This window comes from Sander lucioperca, chromosome 1 (assembly GCF_008315115.2).
Source record: "Sander lucioperca isolate FBNREF2018 chromosome 1, SLUC_FBN_1.2, whole genome shotgun sequence".
NCBI lineage: Eukaryota > Metazoa > Chordata > Actinopteri > Perciformes > Percidae > Sander > Sander lucioperca.
This window is the reverse complement of record NC_050173.1, coordinates 9,743,900-9,760,714: the sequence shown is the minus strand read 5'-3', so window position 1 is coordinate 9,760,714 and position 16,815 is coordinate 9,743,900. Positions and strand designations below refer to the sequence as shown.

At 39.1% G+C, this 16,815-nt stretch overlaps 1 protein-coding gene across 1 annotated transcript; it reads left to right on the top strand.

Annotated features, from left to right (window-relative positions):
- Positions 1–898: 898 nt before the first annotated feature.
- Positions 899–16,578, top strand: antxr1b (ANTXR cell adhesion molecule 1b). The gene is made up of 18 exons (XM_031277806.2): positions 899–1,348; positions 4,980–5,051; positions 5,133–5,204; positions 5,294–5,375; positions 5,503–5,536; positions 5,802–5,881; positions 6,349–6,417; positions 6,522–6,602; positions 6,706–6,766; positions 7,038–7,136; positions 8,191–8,260; positions 8,383–8,461; positions 9,315–9,410; positions 9,505–9,546; positions 9,713–9,805; positions 11,473–11,631; positions 12,503–12,583; positions 13,334–16,578. The coding sequence occupies exons 1-18, from the start codon at positions 1,143–1,145 to the stop codon at positions 13,709–13,711; spliced, it is 1,854 nt and encodes a 617-aa protein (XP_031133666.1). The 5' UTR covers positions 899–1,142; the 3' UTR covers positions 13,712–16,578.
- Positions 16,579–16,815: the final 237 nt, after the last annotated feature.

Sequence of the window (16,815 nt, the reverse complement as noted above, 5' to 3'; positions counted from 1 at the left end):
TTTAAAAACAAATAAAAGAACCTTGAAATCAATCCTGTATTTGACAGGTAGCCAGTGTGGGGAATGGGATGCTAGTACCGGTGTAATGCGGTCTCTTTTTCTGGTATCAAAGTCTCGCTGCAGCATTCTGCACCAGCTGCAGGCGAGACAAAGATGACTGGTACAGTACACCCAGGTACAGTGAGATGCTGTTATCTAGCCTTGAGGAGACTAATGCAGTAATAACAGTCTTCATATTGTTGAGACAGAGGATGGACTTAAGTTTTGAAATGTTCCTTAGCTGAAAATAGCAGTCTTTCACCACAGAGATATTCGGTTTCAGAATTTCAGTGCCTGGCATGGGCATAAAGGTTCGATGTCAATGGCCCTAAGTGGCTGTCTATACTGTATACTTCCTGTGGTGTTGGGGAGAACAAAACCAATCACTTCTGTGCTCCTCGGCTCTCACAGTTAATAATATATCTCTATCCTTGAAAGCTCCTTTGTCCTGTATGGAGACAATTTGTCGATGCAGTTAATGGTCCCAAATTAATTTAAATGATTCCTGAATGTGTCACCCAGCTGTTGTTATTCCCCTTCTCGGGTCAACACAATAAGAATTTAATCTTAATCTTTTCTTTTTTTCAGATTCGTAATCAATCTGGAAATTGCACAGAAATTCACAATGAATCTGATTTTTAGTGTCTTTCTCTTCCACATGGGGATAAAACCTTGTCTTGCATTTATTTTCTTTTGCGCATCCCCAAATATTTCACTGTATTTCATGTTTTAGTACAGTGACTTGCATGGTACATGTGTTTACCACTAAGTGGCACTGGTGGGTAGGTGAAGAATTGAGTAAACCTGCAAGAAAAGAGAAAAACAAAAGTATTAGCAAGAAGAAATATCTGAGGAAAGCTCTCAGCAAAAAAAGTGTTGATGTGAACTCATGGCACCGTGTGCTTAAAAGATTTAGTGTGGAGAGAGAGGGAGCTGAAGACTGAGTCCCACCACCTTCACTCCTCCTCTGCCAGCACACATCTGCTGCTGAGGAGATGAGAGGAGCGTTTAATGCCTTGGAAATCGGTCTGTGCAGCATGGCAGACTGCATCAGTGTGCTGTGAGAGGGAAAGTGGACGAAAATCTCCAACTGGAAAGTATTTATGTTTACCTTCTCTTTGGTTGAGCTGGTGTTTTCCCTTAAACTTGGGGTGATGTCCCAGTGCTGGTGCAGGCAGGTCCTGCTCGGTGTGGAACTGGGCATGCTGGTGGCGGTCCTGGTGGCCGGCAGTGCAGGACAGATCCATAACAGGAGGGAGGCAGGTTCATCCTGCTACGGAGGATTTGACCTGTACTTTGTTTTGGACAAGTGAGTGCTACTACTTTTACTCAGCTTTTAATAATTGGTGCATGACTCATTGTCTTAAAGACACAGGTGCAAACATCTTTCATCAAGATGATCTCCAGAGGCATTAATGGCCTACTTGCATGAAAAATATGTGCTACTGTACTATAACTAGCAGCTTTACTTTTAAAAGCAGCTTTAAGTAAAATAAAATAGAATAGATTTTAGGCTGGGTACAAACAAAAAGAATTGTGTGCGACTTAGAGTCATAACTGCCAATACAAAGATCAGGTCTTGTCAAACCAGCTGGCACACATGGATATAATGTATGTTTATCTTGAAATATGGCAAGTTTGCTAAAGGTTAAGGTTTAAAAAATGTCATCAGATCTGATGATCTCTTGTGGTACAGGATGTGGTGTGTATCTACCACAACAGTTAATAGCTCCGTCATTTTCCAATTTTTGAAACTGAGGAATAAACCAATCACAATTCATTGTCATTCTTCTCCGCAACAAGCTATTTTCATTATCGATTAATTCATTAGTCATTTGGTCTATAAAATAATACCCATTGCAGGTCTCAGATGACATCTTTAAAGTTCTTGTTTTGTCCAACCAACAGTTCAAAACTCAAAATATATTTACTTTACATTCATGTAAAAAGAACAGAGAACAGACAGAGAAAAGCAGCGAATCCTCACATTGGACAAGCTGGAACCAGAGAATGGTTGGCATTTTGCTTAAAAATGACTTAAAACGATGAATTGATTATCATAATAGTTGTAGATTCATTTTCTGTTGATCAACCAATCAATTAGTTGACTATTTGCAGTTCTGTGTCATTTTATTTACCAAACACAGGAGCAGATATCTAAGACTTGAGTGCCCTGTGAGGATTAAATTACACTGTCCATTAAACTGTCATGAAGCTAATGTGAAGCTCCTGAACAGTGTGTTGTTGTTTTGTAAGCCAGCTCATAGTAATGTTCTCCTTGATTAAAACTACAGTTTTGTCAGCTCTTTCTAAACATTCATGAAAAACATGAACTATAATTTTAAAGTACTAAGAGTTGACAGAAGATGTGTTTACACAATGACGAATCATTTGCAAAGTGCTGATGCATTCACTTCAATGATAAAGGGCACTGCAGGGATTCCTGTTGTCAAAGTGCGGCCACGTTTCACCGACAGCTGCTTCAGCTCTCTCTGTTTCAGTCTGCAGAACCCTTTCTCCATTAGAGCCAGATGTTCCAAAGATCCTGAGTTTTTGGCTGTCTCTGCACTGAGACTCACATCACAGGATAAATGAAAACATAAGAGAGGGAGAAGAAGAGAGGCGTGCAGCGTGAGAAGAGGTTATGCATATTTGCCTCACAATTGTCTTTAATTGTTGACTTCTGCTTTAAAAGCTGCGTTCTTCTTTTGATTATTGTGGCCTATTTGAGTCTGAAATTGTTTTCAAAATCAGGACCTGATATAAAGCTCATCTGATAAAATGACTTGGCATTTTTCAGTTTTTGTTTGGCTTTTAAGCAAAGCCACATGAAAAACGTGGAAATATTGAGCATCAGAAAGAATAAGGCTCTAAACTCAATGGCTTCTCTATGTGAAGTCTCACTATGATGAAGCCATAGATTGGCCCATACATTACATATATGCAGTACATTTAAAATGCTGATAGTTCATGGCACATGTAGCAGAACAAACATGCACAAAGCAGCCACAGCTCAAGAAATTACTCAACTTAAAACCACAAGGAGTTTGGTTATTTCTACAGTTCTGAATGCAATATTGTAGGCCTACATTGTTTGTAACCTTATACTAAATATGCAGTACTTTTGATCAGACTAATAATTTAGTCTATCAACAGTAAATTAATAGGCAACAATTTTGACAATTAATTAAAGGTCCCATGGCATGAAAATTTCACTTTCTGAGGTTTTTTAACATTAATATGAGTTCCCCCAGCCTGCCTATGGTCCCCCAGTGGCTAGAGATGGCAATAGATGTAAACTGAGCCTTGGGTATCCTGCTCTGCCTTTGAGAAAATGAAAGCTCAGATGGGTCGATCTGGAATCTCCTCCTGAGGTCATAAAGAGGAAGGTTTACCTTTTGTGTGTAATAAAAAGGAGAATTGGGCCCGCCCATGAGAAAGAGAGATGCTGCGTTCATAGACATCGGAAAAACATTTTTCCAAGTGAAAACGTCATCATTCACGTCACTTCCTGTGGGAATTAGAGGTGGGAAACTCGGGCTAGATTTTGCTAACCGAGTTTCCCAGTTGGTGACGCGCTGTTGACAAGTGACGTTTGATGTAGGCGACTTTGGTACACTGAACATATTTCAGTGACAATAAACTGTTTATTGTGGACAAATGCCTCTGCCAAGAAACATACACAGACATAACATGTTTCAAATTATTCATAAATAGGCCCATGTATAAAAAAACAACACCTTATCCGTGTCCTTTCCCGTTCGTTGTCCTGCAGATAACACAAACAAACACCTGTCCATGTGCTGTTTGTATGCTTGCATAAGAAAACAGCAGCAAATCTTTTATTATTGTGGCCTCCATGTTTTCACACACCTGATGCTCTAGACTACGGCCAACAGTTGGTGGCAGTCATGCAACAAGTTGTTATGCCAAACGCCAATATAACAGAAGAAGAAGAACAAGCATCCCGACCATGTGAACGCTGGCAGTCGGAAAAACAACGTAATCACGGGGGGCGGTCCCTGTTATTCCCAGGTGGCATGAACGCAGCAAGAGACATCATGGCTTGCAAACAAGCAAAGTGGCAGTTGGTCAAGGCCACACCCCCACCCTCCACCTTGCCCCCCCTCTCTCCTCCTCAATAGCATTTAAAGCTACAGACACAGAAATGGCACATACTAAGTAAAGCTCATTGTGGGACTGGCTCTAGTGGCTGTAATTCTGCACCAAGGCTGAATTTCGGCAAAGAGACTTCAGATACAGTATTAGGGGACCACTAAGGCCTATATAAAAGCATCCGAAAAGCAGCATGTCATAGGACCTTTAATCATTTAAATCATTGAATTCAAGCAAAAATGCAAAATAAATAACTAGTTCCAGCCTCTCAGATGTGAAAATGTTCTGCTTTTCTTTGTAGCAATACAATATCAGAAATCAAGCAATTGGAAAATGTCACACTGGCATTTCCTCTATTTTCTGATATTTTATAGACCAAACGACTCAGCAGATGAATTAATAATGAAAATAATCATTAGATGTAAACACAGTGTAAGAATGATGCAATCCTTGATCAGGTCACATCACAGGCTTTAAAGAGGTATTCTACCTTTTTATGCTTGATCAGTTCACCCATCATGAGGAGTATGTGAAAACTACGGTTAGCTTCAGCTGCATCAATTTTGACTTTTTGCATGCTGCAAAGTTTACAGTATAGACTACATGCAAAGTGCAGTGTTTTACCTTGGTACAACTCATGCACAAGTGTTGATTCATTGTTTGTGTTCAACTAACTCCAAAGGAGTCATGCAATTAAACTTATTTAGCAAAAACCTACAGCATGACATAGAAACAGAATCAAAGGGCATTTAGGACTACTACAGCTATCTTAGTACATTTCCGTGAAACAACAAGATAGTTAAGTCATTGAATCTTTTTCTCAGGTCTGGCAGTGTGCAACATTACTGGAATGAGATATATTACTTTGTTGACCATCTGGCTCACAAGTTTATCAGGTAGGTCCACACATACATAAGATTTAAAGAGAAAATGATAGAATGTAAAACATGACAGACATCTTTTCTTCTTGTTTCCAGTCCTCAGCTGCGGATGTCTTTCATTGTATTTTCAACAGAAGGAAGGATTCTCATGGCACTAACAGAAGACAGGTACACACATGCACAGCCTCACTTATGTGCTATCTCATTCCAGTTCAATTAATATACATTTTTATTCTCTGAAATATGTCAATGATTAGAGAGCAGATTCGGGCTGGACTAGAGGAGCTAAGCATGGTGCAACCAGGTGGAGACACCTTCATGGACAAAGGTTTTCAAAGAGTAAGCCATCTGTTAAGTCAATGGGAAACTGATCCTACTTACCCAAAAGTATGGCATCTCATTTTTTTTTTTTAAATGAGGAACATTTAAATTTATAGCCACTGACGCCTCTAAACTGCTCTCTCAGGCCAGCGAGCAAATATACTATGGCACTGGAGATGGTGAGTAGAACATTTTCCTTTTTAACACTTAATCATTCCTTCTACTAGTCTTTTTTATCCATTCATCAACATGTGGTAAAATCATCATATGAAAACAGAAATAACAACAGAAAACACAGCTGCTCTTTCCATTACAATTATGACAACTATGTTCAAAATATAAAAAATACAATAATACATGGATTTTACTAGATGACTAGGATTTTGTATAATTATTTAAACAGCAATTTCTTTTTTTTTTTTACAATCTGTCTCTGACTTTCAGGTTACCGGACAGCCAGTGTCATTATTGCCCTGACGGACGGTGAGCTGAGGGAAAATCAGTTTGACCTGGCACAAAGAGAGGTGACACAATGAAATGAATGGTGCATTATTTAAACATTTTATTAATGCACTATTCTCACTTATCTCAAAACCGACGCATTTCCCAGATGCCAGTATTAATAATGCATAATGTGACTTTATTTTTTAATAATTATTATTTTAATAATTATTCATGTTGCTTATTTTTCCCCTTAAAATTAGAGAACTTAAAGGGTGAGTCCACACTGAATAACACACGGCAGGAAGATGTTGCTGTATTGTTAAAAATGTCCAGGCTTGTGACTCTCAGTGATGTCACAGCAGATGTTTTCCAGCAGCTGTAAATTGCATAACATGAGCAGTAACATCACCACCGATGAAGGCGTGACCACAAGTGGAAAAAGCTTTAAAGTTTCGGCCCATAAAGAGCAGTGCAAAACGCTTGTGATTTACTGAGCATTCATCATTTCACTGAAGCTCATCTGTTGTTTGTTTGTTTGATGTCTCAGGCCAGCAGAGCACGACAGTTGGGTGCCACTGTGTACTGTGTGGGAGTGAAAGACTTCAATGAAACCCAGGTAAATCAATGTCAACCAATAAACCAGTTAACAAGAAGATGAATGTATCAATCCAAACTATGGCATATAATCGGTTACTCGTTAAGTCATACATGTCTTGACAGCTTTCAACGATAGCTGACAGTACAGACCATGTCTTCCCGGTGAATGATGGATTTGAGGCGCTACAAGGGGTTATTGACTCGGTAAAAAAAGACACATCACATAAAGACGATTAAATACCTCGTTGCATAATTTAATCTACTGTACCTTTAGTTCAGCTTTTTATGTTGTTATTTTCCCTTTCAGATCCTGAAGAGATCATGCATTGAGATCCTGGCTGTAGAGCCCTCCAGCATCTGTGAAGGAGGTACAGAGGCACAGAAGAAAACACAGAAACATTATACACTATACAAATACCTGTTTTATTTATTTTATATCATATTTAGTCTAGATGTAATACTGCAATTGAAAGTTACATTCACGCATATTAGTATTTATCGTATATACAGTTTATTATTAACAGATTACATTGATGACTATCGTAGTTTCTTATAAAATACACATTGCATAACATACTGCAAGAAAAATGATATAATCATTATGAAATATAAAATATGGTCCATTTAATCCCACTTCAGAATCGTTCCAGGTGGTAATCAAAGGAAATGGTTTCCTTCACGCCCGAGACGTAGAGAAAGTTCTCTGCAGCTTTCGCGTCAATGACACAATTACTTTGAGTAAGTACATGCTTCAAGGTTTTACTAGAATTAACAAAATTCTAAATTAAGATTAAAAATCTTTTTTAGGATGTTTTTTTGTGTGACTTTTTAAGTGCATTAATCCATCTTTTTCTTAATACAATGACAATCACTATGTGTAATGTGAAAGGAGTGACTTGTAGTGACAAACTAGCTAGTGACTAGCTGGTAAACATAGTGGAGTATTTAGCAGCTAAAGATACTTTGTTGGTTGAGACCATAGACTGTAAAAATAAGGTGGAGACCAAAGCAGAGCTAAAACTAGAGTGAATATGGGACTTACATTTATCAGTTTGTCAGACACATGACTTAAGATGAATGCTAATGTTGCTGTGTGTCTGCTAGATGTGTAAATAGGCAAATAATAAGTTCGCCATATGAACTTTACAAGGATATACAGTACAACGTCAAATGGGAGAGCTTGTTGTGGAGTTCTGTATCGCCTCATCCTCTGTTGTCCACGTCATATTGTGAAGTGATCGACAAAGGAGACAACAACACTGTAGGTGTGTGAATCCAAACTATTAATAGACAGAACAGAAAAGCAGCAGTTTTGGGGATTTCACTTCATTGTTCCAAGTTTGTTTTGGCCATGCAGAGGGGGATGGGTGTGGGGGGGGGCACAAGGATTTAAATCATTGTGGCTCACAATGATTTAAATCCCTGTCCTCCCCCCAAAAAAACATCATCACCAGCTTCCCCTTCTTTAAATCAGCTGGTATAACGTTCAACGCTTCTCAGATGTCTGAAGGGGAATGTGGATCTCATCAGGGACAATCACTGTCTTTGCACACACTAGATACTCACTCAGCCAGGGTAAATAAACCACAACCCTGCCTCAATTGCTTCATTTTCCATAAGGAGAGGAAGTCCAGGAATTTAATAACAAAAATAATATTTTGAGGCTTGAAACTCTTGAAGTTTCAGGACTGGTAGAGAAAAATCAGGGAAACTTTTTTTTCTTTGCATCACTTTCACTATTTTCTCTTTCACCAATGATCCTGACTTCTCTTGTAAATGACGTAATCCACAGTGAAAAGACCTTTGGTGGTGAGAGATACCTACCTTTTGTGCCCAGCTCCTGTTCTGGAAAAAGAGGGAACGTAAGTTTAATGTTACTGTTCACAGACAGGGGTGTCTGGGTCTTTTTAGACTGAGTGCTGAATGTGCCATCTGTCAGCAAATTATCATCATTCTCATTTACTCTCCTACCATTTTTCTACAGGTCTGCCACTCTTCACGTCAGCATGAATAATGGCCTGAGCTTTATATCAAGCTCCGTCACAATTACTGCAGTCACTTGTGTAAGTACAATGTAAAGCAAGATGGCACTAAAAAGCTGCTCATCTGCGTATGGCTAAATGTATTCTATGAACTTCAGTCTAGTTTGACTTGTCATTTTGTGACTCTTATTAGTATTGTATTGCTGGCCATATGTAATCATTGCATCACAGAAACTCTTTTCTTCTTGTATGGATCAGCAGTTTCTTTGAGTTTGCTTTAAAGAGAAACTTCCTGTCACACATGTCAGCAGTTGCAGCAGCTCTGACTCAGTTTGCTGCCTTTCATTAGTGGCCTTGATGCTGACAAGATGTTAAAACAATTTAAAGTCCTCCATAAGAAGGGATGGCAGTAGCTCAGTCCGTGGGGACTTGGCTTGGAAACCGGAGGGTCACAGTTTCAAGTCCTCGCATGGACCGAGTACAAAGTTTGAATTGGTAGCTTAAGAGTAGCCTAACTGCTCAGGGCCCATGGGCAGCCATCCTACTCTGACATCTCTTCAGTGCATGTGTGTGTAATAAAAATAACAAACAGAGTGAAAAAAATGTAATAATGTATTACTTTAATACATTCTTATTATTACTATCAAAATGTCTTCGGCAGGTTTTTCTCAGTCTGATGCATGTTGTTGAAAAGAGGCAATCTATATGACTACTTGTCATCTCAAATACTTTTCTATGTAGTTTTGGTTGAAAAGTTGTGAAAGTTGTATCGATATAAATTACACAAATAAAATATGACTTAAGAAATGTCTTTAGTGACCATTTAAACACATTATGTTTTCACAAAGCAACATAAGGTTCAGTAAAGTTGTGTAGAGGTTTGGTAAGGTATAAGACTCACCTGGTTATGTCCCATCTCTGTTTTCCCTTCTAGTCTGATGGGACCTTTGTGGCCATAGCTCTGCTTATCCTGCTGCTCCTGCTCACCATGCTTCTGTTGTGGTGGTTCTGGCCTCTCTGCTGCACCGTGGTACGGCAGCCATCTTGGATCCTCTCAGAGTGAAGGACATACAGTACAAATGTGTTTATGTTAGGACAATACATTTCTTTTTCCATGTTTGCAGGTTATTTATGAGCCACCTCCTCCAGTTATAGAGGACAGCTCTGTAAGTGATGTTTCACCTCATAATGACAAAATGATATAAAAGTCTTGGCACCCCTACAGTATTAATGTCTTTAGAGTAGCAATTACCTTGTTTGTCAAGCACAACACATCTGCTCATCTATTTGCTATCTTCTTGTAAACATGAATACTGGTTACTTCTTCTTTAGGATGATGAAGACGGTTTTCCCAAGAAAAGGTGGCCCACAGTGGACGCCTCATACTACGGAGGACGTGGAGTCGGAGGCATCAAGAGAATGGAGGTAGAAAGAGAGAACGGCAACCCAGATAGCAAATAAATGAATGTGTACTGATGTGTTCAACAATGTTTTCCAGATACTTTAAAACTGACTTAAATTCACCAAAGATAATACAAATCTACTGGCTTCAGGTTCAGAGACAATACACGTGGTGGCCTTGAAGCGAGCACTCAGCTAATTTGAAAGAGATCAAACCCAAATACAGCAGGGCTACAAATAGAAACAGGAAAAAGACTCATTCCTTAAACGAGATGAGTATGCAAGTCCTTGCTGGAAGTGACTGAGTCACTTTGTTGTTGTGACTACTTTAAAGAGCCAGTAAGAGTCAAGATGAGGGCATCTGGCCCATAAACTGCAAGGACGACAGTTTTACCAAATGCCCAAATGCTAGGATATTTTCTCAGTTAGCAAGCTTGATGATTTGTTTGTGGTATTAATACAACATGCCAGAATCTTTGGAAATAAAGGTGCCTGTTAGTGAAATCTTTTGTAAAGGCTTGGATTTTGCAGCAAGGGAGATGGTCGGTAGGAAGAAGGAAAAGGTAAGCAGTGGAAAGAAAAGTTCAGTCCTGATGTTAGGAGGTTTCTTGTAGAAAAAGAAGAGGTGGTCAGACATCTGAGCCCTGTGCTACCTGATACACCGAGAGGTAAACAACATAAATGAGACGGAGACGTCCACAGGTCAAGAGGAAGAAGGAGACAGAAGTCGCTCTCTCAGTGTGAAGAGCTTTACAGACAGTGCTGTCTGAGAAATCTGTGCTTAAAACTTGAGGCAGCACCACTTCCATACAGAGCAACGGAAAATATGCAGAACTTCATTTAAGTACTTTCTCTGCCAAGTTAAAACCGCCATGGCTTGTCTGTGGCAGCTGCAAGGGAGTAAATCTGAGTAATGAACTTCCAAGGTTGCTTTGACAGAACTGGTTCCGTGGTTGATGGATCGTTCTTGAGATTTACTTTTGCCTTTTTAGTGGTTCTCTGAGCAGCAAGGTAATTATAAAAAAAACTTGAAAAAAAGTTTTTAGTGAAACATTCAGAAAGGCAGACTATTTGTGGCAGTGGGTGTCGCGCTGATTTCTTTTTAGGTTTTTTCTATAAAACAGGTTCAGAAGTAATTGTTGTTCTCTCAGAGACTTAGGAAAAATAAATCTATCTATCTAAATCTGAAACTGTGGAACATAAATTGACACAATTAAATTTTGAGGCAAGGCAGCCAACTTCTGATTGCATGTTGATTTCAGAGGACTGGGTTTAAATAAACTCCATGTAGACATGCTACAAACATCTGGATATGCAAGGAGAGAGTCATTAGTTGTTGAGATATTTCTCTAGAAACCAAATATGTCAAGTTCATGGTAGCACAATAGTAAAACTGTGTGGCTCACTAAAGTCAGTAGGATTCATCGTCTGGGCAACAATGAATGTTTGTATAAAATGGCAATCCATCCAACAGTTGTTGAGATATTAGAGTCTGGACCAATACCAGAGCCACAATGCTAACATGGCTAAAAATAATCAGAACCACTGCCGCTTTCAGCTTCCGTAGCGAATATGTGTATATGATGGTTGATTTATCCAAATTCCTATTTTAAACTACTTTTACTCTATATGAATGCCTCCTATTTGTCACTGATTGCAGCACACTGCTGAAAGCTTTTGTTTCTGCTCAGGTCCGATGGGGAGATAAAGGCTCAACTGAAGAAGGAGCCAAACTGGAAAAAGCTAAAAACGCTCGAGTTGTGATGCCTGCGGAGGAGTATGATCCACCACGGCCTTACTACAACATTCACAAATCTATCCGCCCCCAAAAGTGGTACTCTCCCATCAAGGTGCTTCAGTTAATCAATGTTTTCATTCATTTAAATTGTGTTATACTCAGGACTTTTGTGAATCAGTGCATGTTACTCTTATCGCATGTTTGATTCTGTGATTTGTGACCAGATGTCTGTTTATATTTTATATTATATATTCATATTTTGCTAATTATATTTTTCAATGTATTATTATTTGGCTTTCAAATTCCTATTAAATGTTAACATAAATAATTTGACAAACTCTTAGCTTAGGGTCCACTTACTAGCTTTTTCCAGAGCTAACCACGTCTCATGGTCTTCCTCATTTTCCTCAGTTGTCATAGAGATGTACAACTGTCACCAAATGTATTTTAATTTACACCATGGATCACACAGTGTTAACATATGTAACACTCAGTAAGATGTAACTTCCAGATGTTTAAAACATAAAGACCTCTTTCTTACACTGGCGTCTATCCACCATAATCTAAAAATATTATTTTTAGTGTTTCTGGGAATGATGTGTGACCAGGAAATAGTGAATAGATAAAATGTGTTTCCTAACATATTAGTCAGCTTGATGGATGGTAATATGAACCAGACATGAACTGAGCTAACCCCTGAATATGGAATCTGTTGAACTGGTGTTATTTCAAACAAAATACATTCTTTGTTCATCTTCTACCATAAATAACTTGAAAAGATGAAAGAATCAAAAAGACATCTGGACATCACAGTCACAAATAAACAGACACACTCTGCTGGTTGGTTACCTCATTTTTCAAAGGATTGCTTTTGTTGAACTGCTGGCCACTGCACACAAAATATGTTAATATTCTGCTTGTTATCAGAGATCACAGTATACTATTTTTAATTTTAACTGTCATCTGGGATCATCTTTCTACAGGGCAAACTGGATGCTTTGTGTGTATTCCTGAGAAAAGGCTATGACAGAGTGGCTGTGATGCGACCTCACGCTGGAGACAAGGTGAGAGATATCGACAAGCCAAAGATAACAGGATAATGGAAAGTTATGCTGTGACTTAATGAAAAACAGCATCAGCTCTATACAGTTACGATATGACAGCTAGATAAGAACACATTCATTCAAAACAAAGCCGTTAATTCAGATTGTGAAGCTGTCAACTTTTGGCAGACAACATGTACGAATTTGCCAGAGCTTAAATTCATGACCTCTGCAAGTTATGGATAAATGAAGTTTAGAGCGAAGGATCAAAGTACAGAGTAGACAACAAGTTAAAATCTTATCCGCATGACATAAAATACACAAATTCCATGGACTAAACATTTTGAAAAAGTCAAAGCTGCATCAAAGTGACTTTAAGCAAATCCCTCAAGGGGCATAGTGAGTAGACAAAAGGTAAAAACAACTGCAGTATTGTCTGGAGGAATGCGCTTGTCTGCAGAAGTCATTTAGAGTAGATCCTGCCTGGTTCCTACAGCTCCTAGCGTCAGCTCTACTGGGCTGGCAGGAATGCTGTTTCCTTTCATGACACTCATTGACAGAGGAATTTCCTCTTTCCATCTGTTGAAAGCTGTACCCTTCCATGCCTGCCAATCGCTGCAGCCACAGTAGAATCAGGAATTGTTCATAGAATATCTGCAGTTTCTTGTCTTTACACATGAACTTGTCTTTACATCTCACAGATTTATGAACAGGTAAGTTCATAAACAAAACAAGCCTCTACAATTACCTTTTTGTTTTTCTTTATTACAGGGCAAGTGCATAAACTTTACCCGAAGCAAATCCTACCCTGCTCCTCGCTATCCAATCTACAACAATCCCTCCACGCCTGTCTACACTTTGCCCCACAGTTACCAGCGTCGTCCGTCAGAGGGCAGCCACATCTTCCATTTGCCCCCTTCGCCAACTTCCACGCTCCCCCCTCTACCGTCCACTCCTCCCCCGTCCTTCACCACCCCTCCCATGTACACACCACCTCCAAACAGAGCCCTGCCCCCTTCTTACATGAGCTCAGTCTCTGCACCTCTGTCTCCAACTGGCTCCCTACCTCCTCCCCCTCAGGGTCCACCCCCATGTAGAGCGCCTCCTCCGTCACGCCCTCCTCCACACCCCAATCATGAGAGCCACTGATGATTAAAAAACAAAGAGTTGATGAGAAGGATCCAAGCTCAGGATGGAAACCTGAAAGGATCCTCTCACTGGGCCTCTGTCCAAACAGAGTGACTGTATAATGTTGCCTTTTGAGGCTGCAGCTGGTGAGTCAACTCCTGCACAGTCTGTTTTCCTCACGCATGATGTGCCATGAAATATGACTTTTTTTTTAAGTAGCAAGCACAGCTTTGGCTATTACATGCTTTTTGAGCAAAGCAACTTCATTTTCTTATCAAATCAGACACATTGGTCAAGTATTGCAATGTGCTATGGAGTCGTATAAACTTGCATTTTAGCCTTTGCCTGATGTGAATATTTTGGATCTAAAACAAATCTTGCACTGCTTTGCACAGTGAAAAACAATAATCATGAGTTCAAACAGCAGAAAATACAGTTGCTCAGCAACTGTGTCATGTGTTTTATACATGCAAGTCTGTTTGGAAAGTGCTGTATTGGAAAATGTATATTTTGTGAATGAATAATCATTAAATCACTGAAATATATACAGTATGTATACATCAAGATCAATACCACAGTCATGTTTATATGGTAACTACAGCACTGCAGCCAGCAGGTGATATGTCAGTCAGTGACTATAATAGTTCAAGTTTGTCACTTCCTGATAAACCGGTAGGGACTTTTATAACATTTTCAGTGTATAGACATGAGAGTGGTATCAATCCTCTCATCTAACTCTTAGCAAGAAAGTGAATGCATGTATTTCCCAAAATGTAGAATGCAGTTTTGCAGTTTTTGAGTGATTAGATATGTTCATACCAAAAAAAAAAGTTGGTCTTCCCTTTTTGCTCCACTCAGCTTTAACATTTCACAATGGATGTTTTTAAAACTGGCCTCAATCTCAGCAGGTGTTCAGATTCAGATTTATGCTGGTTAGTGATGCAGTTGAGGACTTACAACCACAACTTTAAATGCTCTATACACCTAAGGTTCACCTCCGCAGGTGTTCTCCAGCCCTCACTGTGCATAAAGGTGCACAGCTATGCAGGACTTCAATTACTGTATAAACTTAGGTGACGTGTTGTTTTCAATGTAGCTCCAACCATCTTCAACCTAAGGTCTAATTAGCAAGATTAAAAAACACCCACCTGTGTGGGCGTGCATGGCCTTTAACTTTAAAAACTGATTGACTTTGTCCTAACAATAGTCTTGCATTGCCAGACCTATCTCCACAACCTAACAATGAAACTAAAGATGAAGCCATTAAATACATTAACTTTAAGTAAAGTATTTGTTTAAAAGGGATTTTATGAATTGTAAAGTTTGCTTTTATGCCTGCAATGCTTTCAGAAACATTTTTGGGGACTTTTTTATACGAGAGAAAGCATTAAATTGTCTGTCAGAAGATTTGCTACTAGTGATCAAAAGAAAGATGGAAGTGGAAACAAAACACCAAAATAAGGCTTTTCATCTTATACAAGAGGAGTTGAGCTGCGGTTGAGATGTTTGTTACCTGATAAAGATGCCCCCAGATGTCTCCATACAATATATCTTGGTCACCACTGGACACTTGTGGAAAAACCAGAGGAATTCAAAAGCACGTCTGGGCTGCTCTGCTTTCCTGGCTGGAACTGCAGGAAATATGCATACAGCTAGAAAGTGGATGGATTAACAGAAGTATGAATAACATGAAATTATTGACTTTATTTATAACTCTGAACAGTTTGGAGTAAATGATTTCCATCTTGGGTAAAATATCTATAGACTCTCCAAAGGAGCAGCCAGTCAGCTGAGGTCTTATTCCACTCAGATCTACTAAATATCTTAAATCTTTTCCATGAGCTTCCTTTATTTTAGTTTTTTCTTCATTTGGAAATGCTTCCACAGACGCATGCAGACACAATCCTGTGGGCAGTGAGCTCATGGAGGCGTGTCTGAGAAAAACTGCCAGAAGCAGAGGCAGTCGGATTCAAGGCAGACAATAAAATCAAAATCCAACTATGATGCCATGGAGAACTGGAAGAGGTATTTACACAGCTTAACACGTGACCAAGTCCATCTGCAAGCAGTGAAATTACAACATATAGTTATGCCTTCCTGTTGAAGAGTGAATATTTTTTCCTGTTTCCAGCTTTGTGTTAGCAGTTTGTCTATTTTACTGTCTGTCATGTTGAACATATAACACAATATTAAATTTTCTCATTTCTAAAAGGACAACAATGCAAAGCAATCTCAATATACTGTATGAATGACCAAATCAACCTTCCTTCTTGATCTTCCTTGACTATTTTTTAGATCCACTAACCCCTCTAAGTTCTGTGTTTTTAGTGCCATCTATGACATCAGAAAATAACCCCATAGCACATAATTATGTTTAACTTTAAGGAGGAAAATACACTTAGCAGTGGGCTCATCTTGGCCAGTGACACAGTCTACCTTGGCTGCTCAAACAATGGCAATAACTGACGTCCCACCGCTAATCAGCTCCAAAGTGTAGCTTACACACAGCCATGAACTAATTACCAGGAAACCCTCAGACTTATCTATTTCCATTTATGTATACAAATCCTGACATGTTTACTCTGATGAAATCGGCTCACGACCTGGCTCACTCTGCTCTTTTTCCATGTACTCTTCATCTCTTACTTATTCTAAGATCACATGACATTTGACACATTGTTGAATAAAAACAAGCAGCTCATCTTTCACACAAGCTCAACATCCCCTTTTCTTCCTTAAGTAGATAGCCCATTTGGGGGCTCAGTCTGACATGAAAATTAGCCGTCAAATATACACCTGTGTTTATAGTGTATTCTTTTCCATTTTATCTCTGTGTTTTGTTTAACCTGTATAATCTGGTATGAATAAAATGAAGATTAAACCAAAAACCTTCCTGGAAAGACTACACCTTTGCGTTTCCTGTGTCAGATTCAAAGACAAGGCTGCAACAGTAGCATGTGCAGCATCAACATCCTGCTGCATCTAAGATACGGAGGAAATCAGACTCATCATCCTCATGAAGTAAACCTCAGCAAGTCTGTAATGGACACAGAAGAGACATGACACATCTGAGCCTCTTCAAGGACCCTTCAGTGCTGTAATAGTTTTTCTAAAAGTAGGAATTG

Coding starts and splice junctions, on each gene's coding strand:
- antxr1b (XM_031277806.2), top strand. CDS start 1,143: ATGTTTACCTTCTCTTTGGTTGAGCTGGTGTTTTCCCTTAAACTTGGG. Junction 7,137..8,190: donor CAATGACACAATTACTTTGA/GTAAGTACATGC, acceptor CGTAATCCACAG/TGAAAAGACCTTTGGTGGTG. Junction 9,411..9,504: donor GGCCTCTCTGCTGCACCGTG/GTACGGCAGCCA, acceptor CCATGTTTGCAG/GTTATTTATGAGCCACCTCC.